General features: G+C 39.1%; 1 protein-coding gene across 4 annotated transcripts in view; it reads left to right on the top strand.

Annotated features, from left to right (window-relative positions):
- Col12a1 (collagen type XII alpha 1 chain) overlaps positions 1–14,557 on the top strand; it is a 109,866-nt gene that overhangs the window by 21,049 nt on the left and 74,260 nt on the right. For 3 of the 4 annotated variants that reach the window (XM_087905424.1, XM_048435723.3, XM_048435721.3), the window contains 3 exons: positions 2,653–2,925; positions 3,424–3,696; positions 11,549–11,821. The exons of the other annotated variant lie outside the window; for it this stretch is intronic. In XM_087905424.1, coding sequence (XP_087761550.1) covers positions 2,653–2,925; positions 3,424–3,696; positions 11,549–11,821 — 819 coding nt within the window. The remainder of the gene's footprint in view (positions 1–2,652; positions 2,926–3,423; positions 3,697–11,548; positions 11,822–14,557) is intronic. 4 annotated transcript variants of the gene reach the window in all.

Here is a 14,557-nt window from a genome sequence, read left to right as displayed (position 1 = left end):
TTCTTTATAAGGATGAATGTTGACTACACAAAGCTTTGTTTATTCATCCATTTAGGCTGTTCCCACTTTTAGCTGCTGAGAAACATGCTGCTGGGATGTGAATGACTTAATTCTGCTGGTGTCTGAAATAGATCATCTTTACTGATTAGAGCTGAATACCTTTGGGCATAATTAATTTCATTTGATATTTAGTCTGGCTAAGAAAAAAAATTAAGATACGTCAACTACTCTTAACATGGAGACAGTGATGATTACAAGAGATGGGCTTCTTTTCCCTGTTTTGACCGGGTGCAAGGGAAAGAATTCAAAGGGCATCATGAGAATTTAAGATGTACAAAGGAGAACTTTCAGATAGATCCAGCATTTATTGCATACCTTACTGATAGAGTTAGGGAATATCTTTGTCTCTAAAACAGTTTTCAAAGAAGATTGATAATTTTCTTTGGTACAAGACAGAGGAATAGTTATGGCTGTAGGTCAACTGAAGTATCTAACACATTTTTATGTGTTTTTATAACTTAGATATTTGTACTTGAGATATTTCTGCTTTTTTGTTGATTGCTGATACTGCCTAACACAGTTCAAGAAGAAACTTGAGTCTGACAGCTTTTAAAAACTGAATGTGAAGCAGTCTGTCTAGCTGTTGAATTGAATTTTCCTATTTGCTTCTGATATCTTCTGGTACAAATAGACCCACTGTTTGTACTGATGGTTTTGCATTCTCTCAGAACACTAAGGTCTGAGGGGCTGCCATGCTGTTGGGTTTTATTTCAGCCCTCTCTTCAAACAGAAGAGCACAAGTACAGTTTTCTGTAGGAAGAGGTGGAAGGCACATGAGCCAGCTATACTATTAGTCACTTTAGGACACTAACCTATGAATTAAACACCTTAAAAACAGTTGTGTTTTCTGTACTTGGTTTTATTTTCATTCTTCTGATAGGCTGAAAAACTACAATGCTTACAAATATATTGACATTGTTTGCTTTTGGCCACAAGGCTCTGTTTTCCTCCGAAATATTACTTATAGAGTTCTTTTTATTATGACTTCTTTACATACAAATAAACTGTAGAAATAAACACACCACATCCTCACTTATTGTCTTACAAAAAAGAGGAAGAAGAAAAGGGAGTTTGAGTTGTAGTCATAGATACTCAAGTTTTTAGACACTGGCGACCACAAAAGAGCTTGATGCCTATCAGGTTTGCTGCTTTTCACGAAATTGTGACATCTAAATTTCATTTGTAAATAGCCAAGTTTTGACATTTAACATCTTAATTGAGCTGGTGGTTTTTGAGCCTGTACTAGGTGTCATATGCTTTACTAAATGTTTCCTGTGGATTATCTTATTCAGATATTTTAATAATCTAATAAGTAGTCATGTTTAACTACTGAACAATCTGTGGCTCAAATTATGCATCTATTAAGCTTCAGAGCCAGGATCCACAGCCATTAGTCATTCTGTTTCATTTGTTTTGACTAATTGGTCTTTCTTCTTGACATAGTCAATGAATCATAGATAAAGTTTGCAAACTACAACTTTTCCCTTTCCTTCCTTCCTTCCTTCCTTTCTTCCTTCCTTCCTTCTTCCTCTTTCTTTCCTTTTTTTGAGGGATCAAAGTCTCTCTATTTAGCTCTAGCTGGCTTGGAACTGGCCATGTACACCAAACTGGGCTTTAACTAACAGAGATCCACTTGCCTCTGCCTTCCGAGTACAGGGATTAAAATATACAACCACTGCACCCCACATATTTCTTTTACTGATGGATTTATTTTCTTTTCCTTTTTCTGTCTGGAGTGACCTACCTGTGTGTTGAATTTTTCTTTTTAAATTTTGATATATTCATTTTACTTTTGTGTATTTGGGTGTGTTTCCTGCACATGTATGTACCATGTGTGTGCAGTGCCCTCAGAGGCCAGAAGAGGGTGTTAGACACCCTGTAACTGGAGTAACAGGTGGTTGTGAGCTGCAGTGTGGGTGGTGGGAACCAACCTGCATCCTCTGGGAGAGCAGCCATACTTTCAACCACTGAGCCATCTCTCCAGCCCTTTCAAGTAAACTTTTAATTCTGTTTGTTGGCCGCATACAACCACATTACACTACAGCTGTGCCCCAGTGAGTTGAAAACTTGATGACTTTGAGTTCACCATTATTGAACGTGTTGTCTGTATGGACAGTCTTTTTTCCTGAGCATGTTTACCAAACATAAAGTCCAATGGTGTTCTCATTTGAGCTCTTACTTGAAAATTTAATTGAAGACCCTAAGTCTGTGTTGTCCACATTGCATTTCAACTTTGAGATTTATATGTAATGATATTTATTAAGTGCTTATCACATACTTCCCATTCATATATATATATATATACACACATATATATACACACACATATACACACATACACACACATATATAAACATATATATATACATACAAATAAGTATATGATCATACAAATAAGAAATTATTTGCAGAATGGCTTCAGAATCTATTTAAGGTCTGGCTAAACAAATGTTGTAACCAGAATGCTTACAAATAAAGTTGGCCCTGGAATTTAGTTAGAAAAATACTATAATTAATGTTCAAAAGCAAGTTTTTTGTACTCACTTAAAATCAGCTAGCTTTAAAAAAGAATTATGCATTTTTAAATTTCAGTAAAAGGAGCACCACGAAACCTGAAGGTGACAGATGAGACTACAGACAGTTTTAAAATTACCTGGTCTCAGGCTCCAGGGAAAGTCTTAAGGTATCGAATTATATACAGACCAGTATCTGGTGGAGAAAGCAAAGAAGTCAGTACCCCAGCCAATCAGAGGAGGAAAACCTTGGAGAACCTGACGCCAGACACAAAGTATGAAGTATCGGTAATTCCTGAATATTCCTCTGGACCTGGCTCTCCGCTGACAGGAAATGCAGCCACCGAAGAAGGTAAAGGAAATATGCTGATCACATCGACACAACACTTATGTCGACACAACATTACCTAGTTCCACTTATGGGAAAGCTTTAAGGAAATATTTTGTATGGAAGATTCTGATGGCAGATTTTACACAAAAGATTTTTTTCCTTTGAGACAGAATGCATATATGTGACCCAGGCTAGCCTCAAACCTATGATCTCTCTATCCTACCCTCCTAAGTGCTGGGATTGCAGAAGTACACTACTATGTCTGACTTCTGTGGAAGATTTAATTTGTATAAGCACAGAAAAGGAATTAGATGCCATTTGCTCATTGTTTACTATTGTATAGGACCCTATTTAGCAAAGCTTATATTTCATTAGTGAGGTAGTGGTGTATACTGTCATAGAGTCATTACATAGGATGTAAATTTGATATAACACATATATGAAAAAAAACGGGTGTTTTTAAGTCATTTTAAAAACTAAATAATGCCTTTTGATACTATTATCTTTTTTTTAATGAAGTTAGAGGGAATCCAAGAGATTTAAGAGTTTCTGATGCTACAACATCAACTCTGAAGCTGTCTTGGAGTGGGGCACCAGGAAAAGTGAAGCAGTATCTTGTCACATACACCCCAGCAGCAGGAGGTGAAACTCAAGAGGTCACTGTGAGGGGAGAGACAACCAACACAGTGTTGAGGCGGCTAAAGGAAGGGACACAATACGACGTATCTGTGACAGCCTTGTATGCGTCTGGGGCTGGAGAAGCCCTTTCTGGGAAAGGAACAACCCTTGAAGGTAAGTAATGCCCTGTGTTCCAGCAAATCTTGAGTCTGTGTGAGATTCTGCATGAAGAAGCTAGAAGTGCTTTTAGAGAATGAAATCTTGACTTAAATTTCCTTAAAAGGAATGCGTATTTAAGATGAATACTATAAATCGACCTACTATATATAGATGCAGTGTGAGCAACTGCCATAAAGACACGGGCTGCTGCAGTGAAGAACATGGACAATATTCAAGGGAAAGGACCTGGGGAAACTTGTCATCTAAGGAGCTTTCGGAGGGTTTGTGGGCATGACTCCATTTGCCATGTGGGGGCCTCTCTCTGACTTTAGTTATGCCCTTTTCAAAAAACATTCATAATTGCTTAAGAACTATGACACCACACTATACTATTTTGCATTACTTATGTGAATTGGTAATTAGAGAAAAGTTAATCGGAAGTACATTATGAGTGCAAAAGAAATTAAAACAAAACACTGGAGTTGGGCAAAATACCCAACATTAGTTGGATCCAATAATTCAGAGGCCTACTGATGTTGGTGGGGCTAGTCTGTAAGGAACTAGTGTAGATAACTGCAGTAGATGTGACTAAATGTTTACCATAGCTGTATCCAGCCTGAGAAATGGTATTGCATAGCCATTCAATTCACCTTTTTTTTAAAAAAATAATTTATTTATATTTTCATGTACATTGCTGTTTTTGCTTGTATATATGTCTGTGTGAAGGTGTCAGATCCCCGGGAGCTGGAGTTTCAAACAGTTGTGAGCTGTCATGTGGTTGCCGAGTTTGAACCTGGGTCCTTTGAAAGAGCAGTCAGTGCTCTTAACTGCTGAACCATCTCTCCAACCCCCACCTCATCTTGATTCTTAAAAAAATTAAAGCATCTTTCACCAACAATAATGTACTAGAAATCTCACATAGCAAAATGCACTTTGTAACCTTCAGTAAACATTTTCTCTTCCTGTAATTTTTTTACTTCAGATAGGTAGCATAATATTTATAAATTTATAATTTTATACATAGAGCAATTGCCAAATCATCTGTGTGTGTGAGTGTAGGCACACACACACACACACACACACACACACACACACACACACCTACATGTATTTTACCAGAAACTGTTTCTGAGGAAGATGCACAGGATGTAAAATAATTTTTAAAAAAGCATTGTTTCTCATTTGTTAAGAAGGAAGAAAGCTAAATAATTTGTGAACTCGCCGAAACTAAACTGTGTCAATCAAAGACTTCTCTGTCGCTTTAGTGGAGCTCTTGGCCTACCATAAAGATTACAAAAGTGCTGTCCTCCTGATTTTATGGACATATTTATTCTATTGTATTATGTGTGGTAAACCTGACGAGTCTGTGAAAGTGTAGTTGTGGCTAGATTAGTAGAAGATTTTTGCCCCTGCTTCTTCCATTTCATTTTATTATGCCAGTTCAGCCAAATCCACATACCATGTACAGGAATAGGATATGATGGTGAATGTGGGGAGTGGAAAGCCCAAAGAAGAGCCAGGCAAATGCTTTTGAGGGCTGCTGTTTTTCTAATCTGGTTCTCTCCTGGGAGAGGAGGTGGTAAGAGCAGACCTTGAAGGAATGCTTCTTCTATCCCGGCCCTGGAGTCAACCAGCAAGAGCTTTTCGTAGGTTAAAAATTTTGCAGATTATCTCGAGAACATGTGGCTTTCAATTCAAAGAACAAAAGTTCTGCCTTATTCTTTTTAGAACACATTGTATGGTCTACAACCATTTCTAACCTGAATTTCTTTCCTCGCACTTTTTTTTTCCTTTTGAAACGCAGTCGAAGCTCCGAAAATTTCCCCTGTCTCTGGAAGAGAGATTTATTAGCACTGGCACTGGGGAAGTTCATGGTTGGCTCAGGACTGTTGTGTGATAGAATCACAAAGGCAGAGTTTATTACTATTTCAGATCCAAACTTCAGAGGAATCTGGGAAGAAGTCATTACGTTTGATTTATATTGTCCCCAGCTGCCGTTGTTGTCATTAAAGTAGATAGACTTAATGTAATTAAAAACACTGCTGTGCATGCAAATGAACTTTAAGTCTGGATAGAACCCTTAGCAGTCACTGCTGGGACGTGACAGAAAGGGGAACCTGCTCTGATAAATCTAAGTGAATAATACTTCGCTTTGATTCACAGATTCACCACGAAGGAATGGGTATATCAGTTTGGGAATAGTACCGCTCTGTTTTTGAGTTTTGAGTATTTTCTAGCTATGGAAACCATGCCCTTTCAGGATTTTCTTTGTTTCAGTTGCTGTAGCAACCTGCTAGTGCCTGACCTATGGATGGCTCCCTACAGATCAAACCAAGTTGACTCAGCTGACATTTTGTTACAGTGAGGTCTTCAGCACAGTGCAGGGATTCTGCCTTATGCACAAAAACATGGGCTTCTCCAAGGTGGACTAAACAAGGCTTCTCTGTTTTCTTAGATTTATTGCTGTCTCATAATTTGAAAAATCATACATTGAGGGTACAAGCACTCTAACATTGCCAACGAACTTTAGCATGATCACTGAATGCTAAGTCAGTTTCTTGTCTGTGGTTTAATTGCTTGCCAGAGAAATACAGCTAAGGCAGATTTGGAGAGACAATAATTAGGGAAGACATATTTCTACTCCTGCAGCTCTGAAGCTGAACGCAGTTTTGGGAGATATTTGCAAATTGCTTATTCCTTTAAGTAGCTAAGCTGAGTCATCGACAGTGAACTTTGCCCTCTGGAATGGTGACTCTGGTTCTGTTTCCACATGAACGCTCTCCAGAAGCAGGTCTTCTGTAGTCTGCGATGGAAAGTTGGATGGCTTTTGAGCTGAGCTCTAACGGAAAAGACAAATTGACTTAGAAGAGCATTTACATTACGTTTGAAATTGAACTTCTATTTTTGAAAGTGCTGTGTGAAGGCTGGCTGGAACAATCTATAAGATGAAGCTGAGCTTCATTACAGGGTGACTCATGCTTCAGTTATCATCATTGGTTAATTTATATTTTAATTATGTTTGAATTGGATGCTAATTTCCTTTTCGGAAGGCGAATGGAAAAGAGCTAAGGAAACATAGGAAAGTTACTTAAATGAGACATTGGTTCTTTGGCATAGCATGTGGAAAAAATGAATTATTCAACCCTTTGTGGATGTTCAGATCATGAGGAATACACCTGTCTGCTGCACCAGTTCCACAGCATCAGCAATGAGGTGGTGCAAGCAGACACGAGAAAAAAAATGCATTTTGAATATACATTCATATATTGTTAATATATAGTAATACACATTATATAATCATGTTCATATAAATATGATCATTATTTATAGTCGGGAGATGCCAAACACCAAAATTGTTTTAAAGAATATTCTTATGTTTTAAACAACTTCATACACATATACAATGTATCTTATTCTGATTCTCTTCCCATTTCCCCTGAGCATTCTGCCTCTCATACTACACACATCCTCCTCCTCCCTTTAAAAAAATGCAACCGACTGGAGTCCCATCTGTGCTACCTGAATGCTCTAATGAATAGACATGGGGCTATCAACCTGAGCATAGACAATCTATCCATGGCCATTTGCTCTTAAGAAAACGAAATGAATCCTCCTTCCCCAGTAGCTAGTAGCAACCAATAGCTTCTCAGCTAAGGGTGGGGCCTCATGAACTCCTCCATTTTGAAATATTAACTGGCTTGATTCTGTACAAGTTGTTCAGGTAGCCACAGATGCTGTGAGTTCATGAGTATAAAGGCCACATCAGGTCCAAAAGATGGGGTTCTACAGCTCATTATCCCCTCTCACTCTCTTTCTACTTCTCTTCTGCAATGTTCCCCTAAGCCCTGGGTGTTGCAATAGGTGCTCTATTCAAAGCCAGACACTCAAAAGTCACTTATTCTCAGTCATTTGGCTGAATACCAAAATTTCAAAATCTGATTGAGTTTTACACTTTAGAAACTTGGACAGAAAGATATTCCTACTCCTTGTACTCACACTGGTGCTAGGAAGATTGTGGAGGAATGCGACTGAGGTGGAATCAAGGGGAAAAGAAGAGACGACACTTAGAAGAGACACTTGAAACAAATGCCACAGATTCTTTTCCAGAGATGAATGAAATATAGAAAACACAAGTACGCAGTTCAGAGCAGGAGAAAGCAGGCACTAGGAGATTAGCATTATTGAAACACGCCACTAAGGAGAAACCCCCAAGCAATCCTCAGGGTCCTAAAACCAACATTGGAGGAACTCACACAGGAGGGAGGGAGCAACCCCTCCAGCAGATGTGGATCTCCTCTCAGCAAGGTGGGGACAAAGGAACGAAGCCTGCTGGGTTCTGCTCACTGCCAGGAGACCAGACTCTAACTTCTGGCTTTCTTTCCCCCCCTCTCACTCCTAATGTATTCCAAACATGGATGCTTGTTCAAACCCAGTCTTACCAAACTAAAATATTTTCTGGTAGTTACTGGTAACTGGAGCTTCCCTGATGGCAGGGACTATAAATAAATTAAACTATCAAATGCCTGCCTTGACAACAATGTGATTGAACTCACAAGAGTGTCATTGAGTGTTCAAAAACAGGCATGTGTTGAGAGTCGGTTTCTTTTAAGCCATGATAGACCAGAGACAAGAGAAGGAGACATCCCATATCTCACTGAAAGTATGTGACGGAAGGCTAAATCAGCTTCCCAGGTCTCTGAGTGTCAGTCTTGAAGTGACTTTGATTTATGTGCATGGCAATAGAGCTATTAATATAGGAAGGGCCAAGCAATCGCAACCGTGACCCCCCCCCCCCCCCCATTTTAACCAGTTTTGCTTCTCAGGAATTCTTCATTTTCAAGGAACCATTATTCAGACAAAAGCAAGAGTGAAGGCTCAGTGCCAACCTGGCCAAGTGTATCTTTTGCTCAAACAGCTCTGTAGGTCTCAGAGAGTAGCAACAGAAAGAAACTAGACATAAGTGGTGTGTGTGTGTGTGTGTGGTGTGGGGAGTCGGGGAGTAGAAGGAGAGTGGAGAATGTATGAAGGGAGACATAAAAGAGTGAAGAGCCGTGGAGGAATGAATCACAGGGCAGATTTAAAAGACTTCTAGGAATTGCTAGTAGTTAGACAGAGTCTCATGTGTTCTGATCTGAGCAGAGCTGAGCTTTGCCTCTCACACTATATTATTATGTACCTAATCGTGTCCAGTCCAGATGTTTTGTTGACGAGACACTGGGGAGTGACATGGCTTGCTAGTGGCCCACTCAGGTGATTGCACCCTTAACCCGAACACCAGCCTAATGCTAGCCTGTGTCCTGCCTGTTGTACCTATATGGTTGCTTTAGCTTTTGGCAATCTAATGTTTGAACAAACCAAGACCCCATTTAAAAAGAAAACAAAAAAAACTTCATAGGTTGTAGGCCTGATACCTAATCTCCTCAAGGAACTGTCTTTTCTAAAATATCCACGTGTTACAAAGCATCCTGTGTTTCATTAGAATGTGTAGCCTGCTATTGTGGAGGCAAAGAGCAGTATTCAGGACAACAGTATAATCGTGGAGGGATATTCTTATCACTCTAACTGATAAAGAAACTGGGTTGAAGCATTTATCTTTGCAGTCATGGCTTCTGAGTTAAACATTTCTCTACTTTCTTTGGGGTCTGAGCTGCATCTTCTGTGTGGGATGTGGTAATGTGTGTCTACAGATGATGTTCATACACCTTCCTCAGAAGCTGGGTGTTAAAGGCCTGTTCCATGTGACCGGGAATCTTCTCTGAGGTCACCCAGGTCACTGTTGGTGTGCCTTTAACGAGATGCCTTTTAGTTGCTATTTCATTTGTATCTTAAAAAGGCCTTTTGTAAATTAATTTCAGGGCATTAAGGCACTCAACAACGTTTTTATTGTGATTTTGTCAGTATTTTGTTCTAGTTTTACAAGGTTTTTGAGTCTTAAAATAGTTGGTTAAACTCATGGGAAGACATGTCTAATGATGAGGGAACTTTTTGTTTTAAGCTCAGAAATGTCTCTGTGAATACATTTTTGCTTCAACCACAATTCTCTTCCTGTTATTTTTCTCATAGTGAAATTATTTGCTTGTGTTTGTGAGACTGATGCTTGTTGTCATGGAAACAAACAATCCCACAAATTCAGTGCTGTAGAAATTAGGGAGAAAAGCAGACGGAAAGACATAGCCCTTAGGAAAAGTAGACATTGGTGATTATTCTGGTATTAATTTGGAAGAAAATTTCCATTTTCTACCTATTTTCTATATGCTTGGAGAATATCATTAACACATTAACTAGCTTCTTTAAATCCAAAGTCACTATTAAGTGAGTTCATTTTCCTGTAGTCCTCCTGACTGCAGGCTAAGAAATTCAGAAGCAGAGGCACATGTGGAAAAATGGTCTATAGTAGGCAAAGGAAAAGTGTGTTTCAGACTTGAAACTTAGCAGAATTGTGGGAAATCAGTCACCAAAACAAGTAGAAATCAACGAACAACCAAACCAAGCCAAGAAGCCAGTGATAGGAAGTTGAACTTTCATATTCTGCAAGGGAAGAAGATGTAGCAGCTATCATCGTGCAAGCAGAACATTCTCAGAGCAAAGGTTTTTTCATTTTTAAGTGCTGAGGATAAAAGTCACTATGTTCTTGAAAATAAGTGTTCTTGGTTTCAGTGAAATATGCAGCTAACTCCCTCCCAGAGATGAGATGTCCTGTCTACTTTCAAAGTCATTTATAATGGAGTAAGAATTTTCCATTAGGATCTGGTAGCCTTTCCAGCTTCTGTCTTATTTATCTTTCCCTCTACATTCTACCATGTATGAGGAGAGTGTTTGTGCACTGACATTTTTTCACTAATACTTATCTTTATTTTTGGTTGATGCTTAATTGGTTGATGAGTAGTTCTAAAATGTTCATTGCATTCCGAGTTAAGAAAATAGCAGCTTTCAAAAATTTAGTATGTGAACTGTCATTTACATGAATGTAAAAACAATTATTGGCATATTGTATGCTGAGGAGGCAGATAGTTTTATAGTTATGTCACAGTGTGGTGTAAACCCTAATGAAAGCATCCAATATAAAGTGACTAGTATATTTATATTACATTTGAAATATGGAAGATGAGGGTTTTATTAGAAGATGTTTGTGCCTATCATTAAGTTTAGGTTTCTATGTCTTTCCATTTAGGAGAAGTATAGATTAATGAAAGAGCCATGATTTAGTAGCCGACCATTTTGATCAGACAGAACAAGCAGTGTGCTCTATTTGATGACTCATTACTTTTAAGTTGTCCAGAATTATTGGTGACATAGTTTCATTGGAGAGAAGCTATGTCAAAAGTTTGTACTTTTGTTCTCTTGAACAGAATACGCAAGTTAAAGTTGATTCAGAAAGCTGTGGTAGAAGTTAAGATTTGCAGGCAGTATATGATGGTTGTAGTAGCTGTAATTCATTAATTGAAATGAGTATATTAAAGTTAGAGAGAAAGGAGAACATCCTGGTAATGACATGGAGACCTTTGTGGAAGTGGGCTTTGTCCCAAAGTACTCTGACATGTGATAAAATATTGACAATCAGACATTGTTCCTTTTAGAAAAAAGTTAAAAGCAAATATTTCTTCGAATCTGGGTGTCTGCCTTGGCCTAGAGGGCCCCGTAATACAAATAAACACATGGGGGTTGATAGTTAGGAATTGTGCAGCATGAGTTTTCTTCTGCTATGTTTGCTCCATTGATGAAAAACAGCCCCAAAGCTCAGAAATAATGATGGATTTTAGAGAGGCTGCGTTTGACTCCAGTAAGTTAGGATGTCTACCAGGATGAAGGAATACTTAATTATTCAGGAGACATTTAAAAAGTGATACTCTTTTAACCTCTGTTCTAGAACGTGGCTCACCCCAAGATCTAGTTACTAAGGACATCACGAACACGTCGATTGGGGCCTATTGGACATCTGCTCCAGGAATGGTTCGAGGCTACAGAGTCTCCTGGAAGTCGCTTTATGATGACATTGAGGTTGGAGAGAAAAATCTTCCTGGAGATGCAATTCATACGATGATAGAGAATCTACAGCCAGAGACCAAGTACAGAATTTCAGTTTTTGCAACTTACAACAGTGGAGAAGGAGAACCCGTGACTAAAGACGCCACAACTGAATGTAGGTAACTTCCCAAGAGTGTGGGGATACATGTTGGTGCTGCCTGAGAACTAATCAGTTCGGGTGACAGGAAATTGAACCCATGAGGTTCTTTTCTTCACTCGGGAATAAGAACTGAACATGAATGATGTTTAAGTGTGGTTTAAGTTCCAATTAGGTTCTGATCTGAAAAATAATGTATTTGGACAATTTTGAATTCTTCCCAGCCATGTGTATGTGTCCATTTTGTTTTCTAGTAAAAGGGTCAGCTAGCTAGGATATTAAACAAGTGAAAATACAGCTCCCATGTAGACCAAGCAAATTTAGGAGCCTTTGTGATCGCGTGACCTTAGTCAAGGGCCTTAGCTCTCTTCAGATGTCAGTTTCCTAAACTGTAGAATATAGATGATAGATGTCTTCTCTTACAGTGCCATGAGTATTAAATGAAATGGTGGTAGACAGAGCACCAGATATGGTGCCTAGCCACTTAACAATGTTCTTCCTGTTTTCTGAGTGACAGTGTATATGTTTAGTAATTTCAACAAGGGTATCACCTTGGTAGGGGTGTGGATAGTGGAGAAAATCGTGTGTATATGCAGGCAGAGAAGGATACGTGGGCATATCTGTGCTTCTTGTCACTATTTTCTTTTATTTTTTTCGAGACAGGATTTTATTTCGTAGCCCCTGCTGGCTTGGACTAAGTATGTCGATGAATTAGTTCCACATTGATAGAGATCTACCTGCCTCTGCCTCCTGAGCGCTAGGATTAAGGGCGTGTGCCAGTAGATCTGGCCTCTCTTTGCTCACTTTTCCTGTGATGTGAATAGTGGTCTAAGGGATCACACTGGAAGGACTGACTGCCTCAGGGAGGAATATACTTAATTCACACTCTATCTGGTATGAAGATGTCCTTATGTAACACTGTAGCATGTACAATGCATAGGCATAACAAAAGCCGACTAGGAGCAACCCCAAGAAAGTATAGAATATTTAAACCTAACAAAACCAAAGCAACCAAGCCAAATCAAACAAGAGAGCAGCCATGATAAAACCAAATAACAACAAGTATCTGTTAGTCACAGACATTTCTACACATTTAGAGAAAAGCCTTTTCTTTGTTTGTTTTGGAAAGGTTCACAGTTTTACATGCGGTGCTTAGACATGTGTCTAGCATCGCTACATGCGCTTCTCAAGTGTGCTTAGAAGTGTGTCCAGCATCCCTTTAAACTGAAACTTAAGGCCACGCCCCATGAATGTTTATGCCGTGAAGATAATGAGCTGGGATTAGCATATCAGTTGTCCCTTTTCACATGGCTAGTTCAGCAGGGGCACGGGAGCAACACTGTAAGCTGTTGGAGCTACAACACTGCCTTTCAGAAAAATACAGAAGCCTACTAATTTTAGTGTTTGTAAAAATTGGTGATGATCTAATGAGAAGAACTTTCACTTTTCTTCTCTTTTACTGTAAGATACAATTAAAATAAGCGAAGGAGTTTCACTGTGACATCGTCATAGACAGTCTCAGGATGCTTTTTATTTTGTTCTCCTTCCAGACTATAATCTCCATGTTTGATGTAGGAGAGTTTTCTATCTATCTGTTGTTTTTTATTGGTTATTTAATAAAGAAAACTGCCTGGTCAGCACATAGGTAGGCAGGGAAGACAGAGCAGAATTGTGGGAGAAAGAAAGCAGAGGCAGAGAGAGAGCCGCCTGCCATGAAGCTGCCAGGTCAGACATGCTGAATCTTTCCCAGTAGGCCACGACCTCGTGGTGATATACAGATTATTAAAAATGGGTTAAATCAATATGTAAGAGTTAGCCAATAAGAGGCTAGATATAATGGGCCAAACAGTGTTTAAAAGAATACATTTTCCATGTAATTATTTCGGGGGTAAGCTAGCTGGGATTCAGGTGGAAACGCAGCCCACAGTGCCTTCTACACGTGTTTCCAGCTTTCTTTCCCTAGTTAGTTCCCTTCTACTGTTTTCCAGTTATAGATATTTTATTACTCTATTTTCTCCCTCAAAATCTCTTCTTCTTCTCTTATGAACCCCCCTTTTCTAGCTTTATGACCCACGAACACACACATACACACACATTTAGGTTCTTTGCATCAGAGTTGGGGATAGGGGAGGGTGAGCCTGACCTGACTGGTGTCTCCACTTTCTCTACTAAGGTCACTGGTCACTGTTATCATTAGATTAGGACCTCCTCGATATAACCTTGTTTAACCCAAAGGTCCTACCTGCGAGCATCCACATTGGAGGTTAGAGCTTCAACATGATTTTTAGGGAGAATACAATTGTTACATCCAAAATTTAGGTCATAAATTTGTTCTTGGTGTGCCATATAATTTTTATTTGAGTTCAGATATTGTGAGTTTTATTTTATTGGGTTCTGGAAAGTATATTACTATAAATATTAATCTTATTCCCCTACCTAGAATGAAGTTATTTGGAAATAGTTTGATCTTTTGGAAATTCACGTTAAGACCTGTTTTAGTTTAGGAGCATTTTTGCTTTGTTATCGAAGCAATCCCCTGCTGTACACTCTACCTGGCATCACCACAATTCTACGGTTTGGTCTTCTGGCTGAGGGAGACTTTCTGGCCACATGTGAGCTTCAAGAGTGGTTCTGTTTGTTTCGGGTGGTGTGTTCTCTAGTTTGTGGTACTTTCCTCAAGCATATGCCCTGACTTACCCTGGGTTGGGAACCCAAGGAGGATTTTCTGTGTGTTTGGGGACATTTTATCTGTGG

The sequence above is a fragment of the Myodes glareolus genome, chromosome 4, assembly GCF_982192425.1.
Source record: "Myodes glareolus chromosome 4, mMyoGla1.1, whole genome shotgun sequence".
NCBI lineage: Eukaryota > Metazoa > Chordata > Mammalia > Rodentia > Cricetidae > Myodes > Myodes glareolus.
The sequence above is the reverse complement of the archived record's forward strand: the minus strand, read 5'-3'. Positions and strand labels throughout refer to the sequence as shown.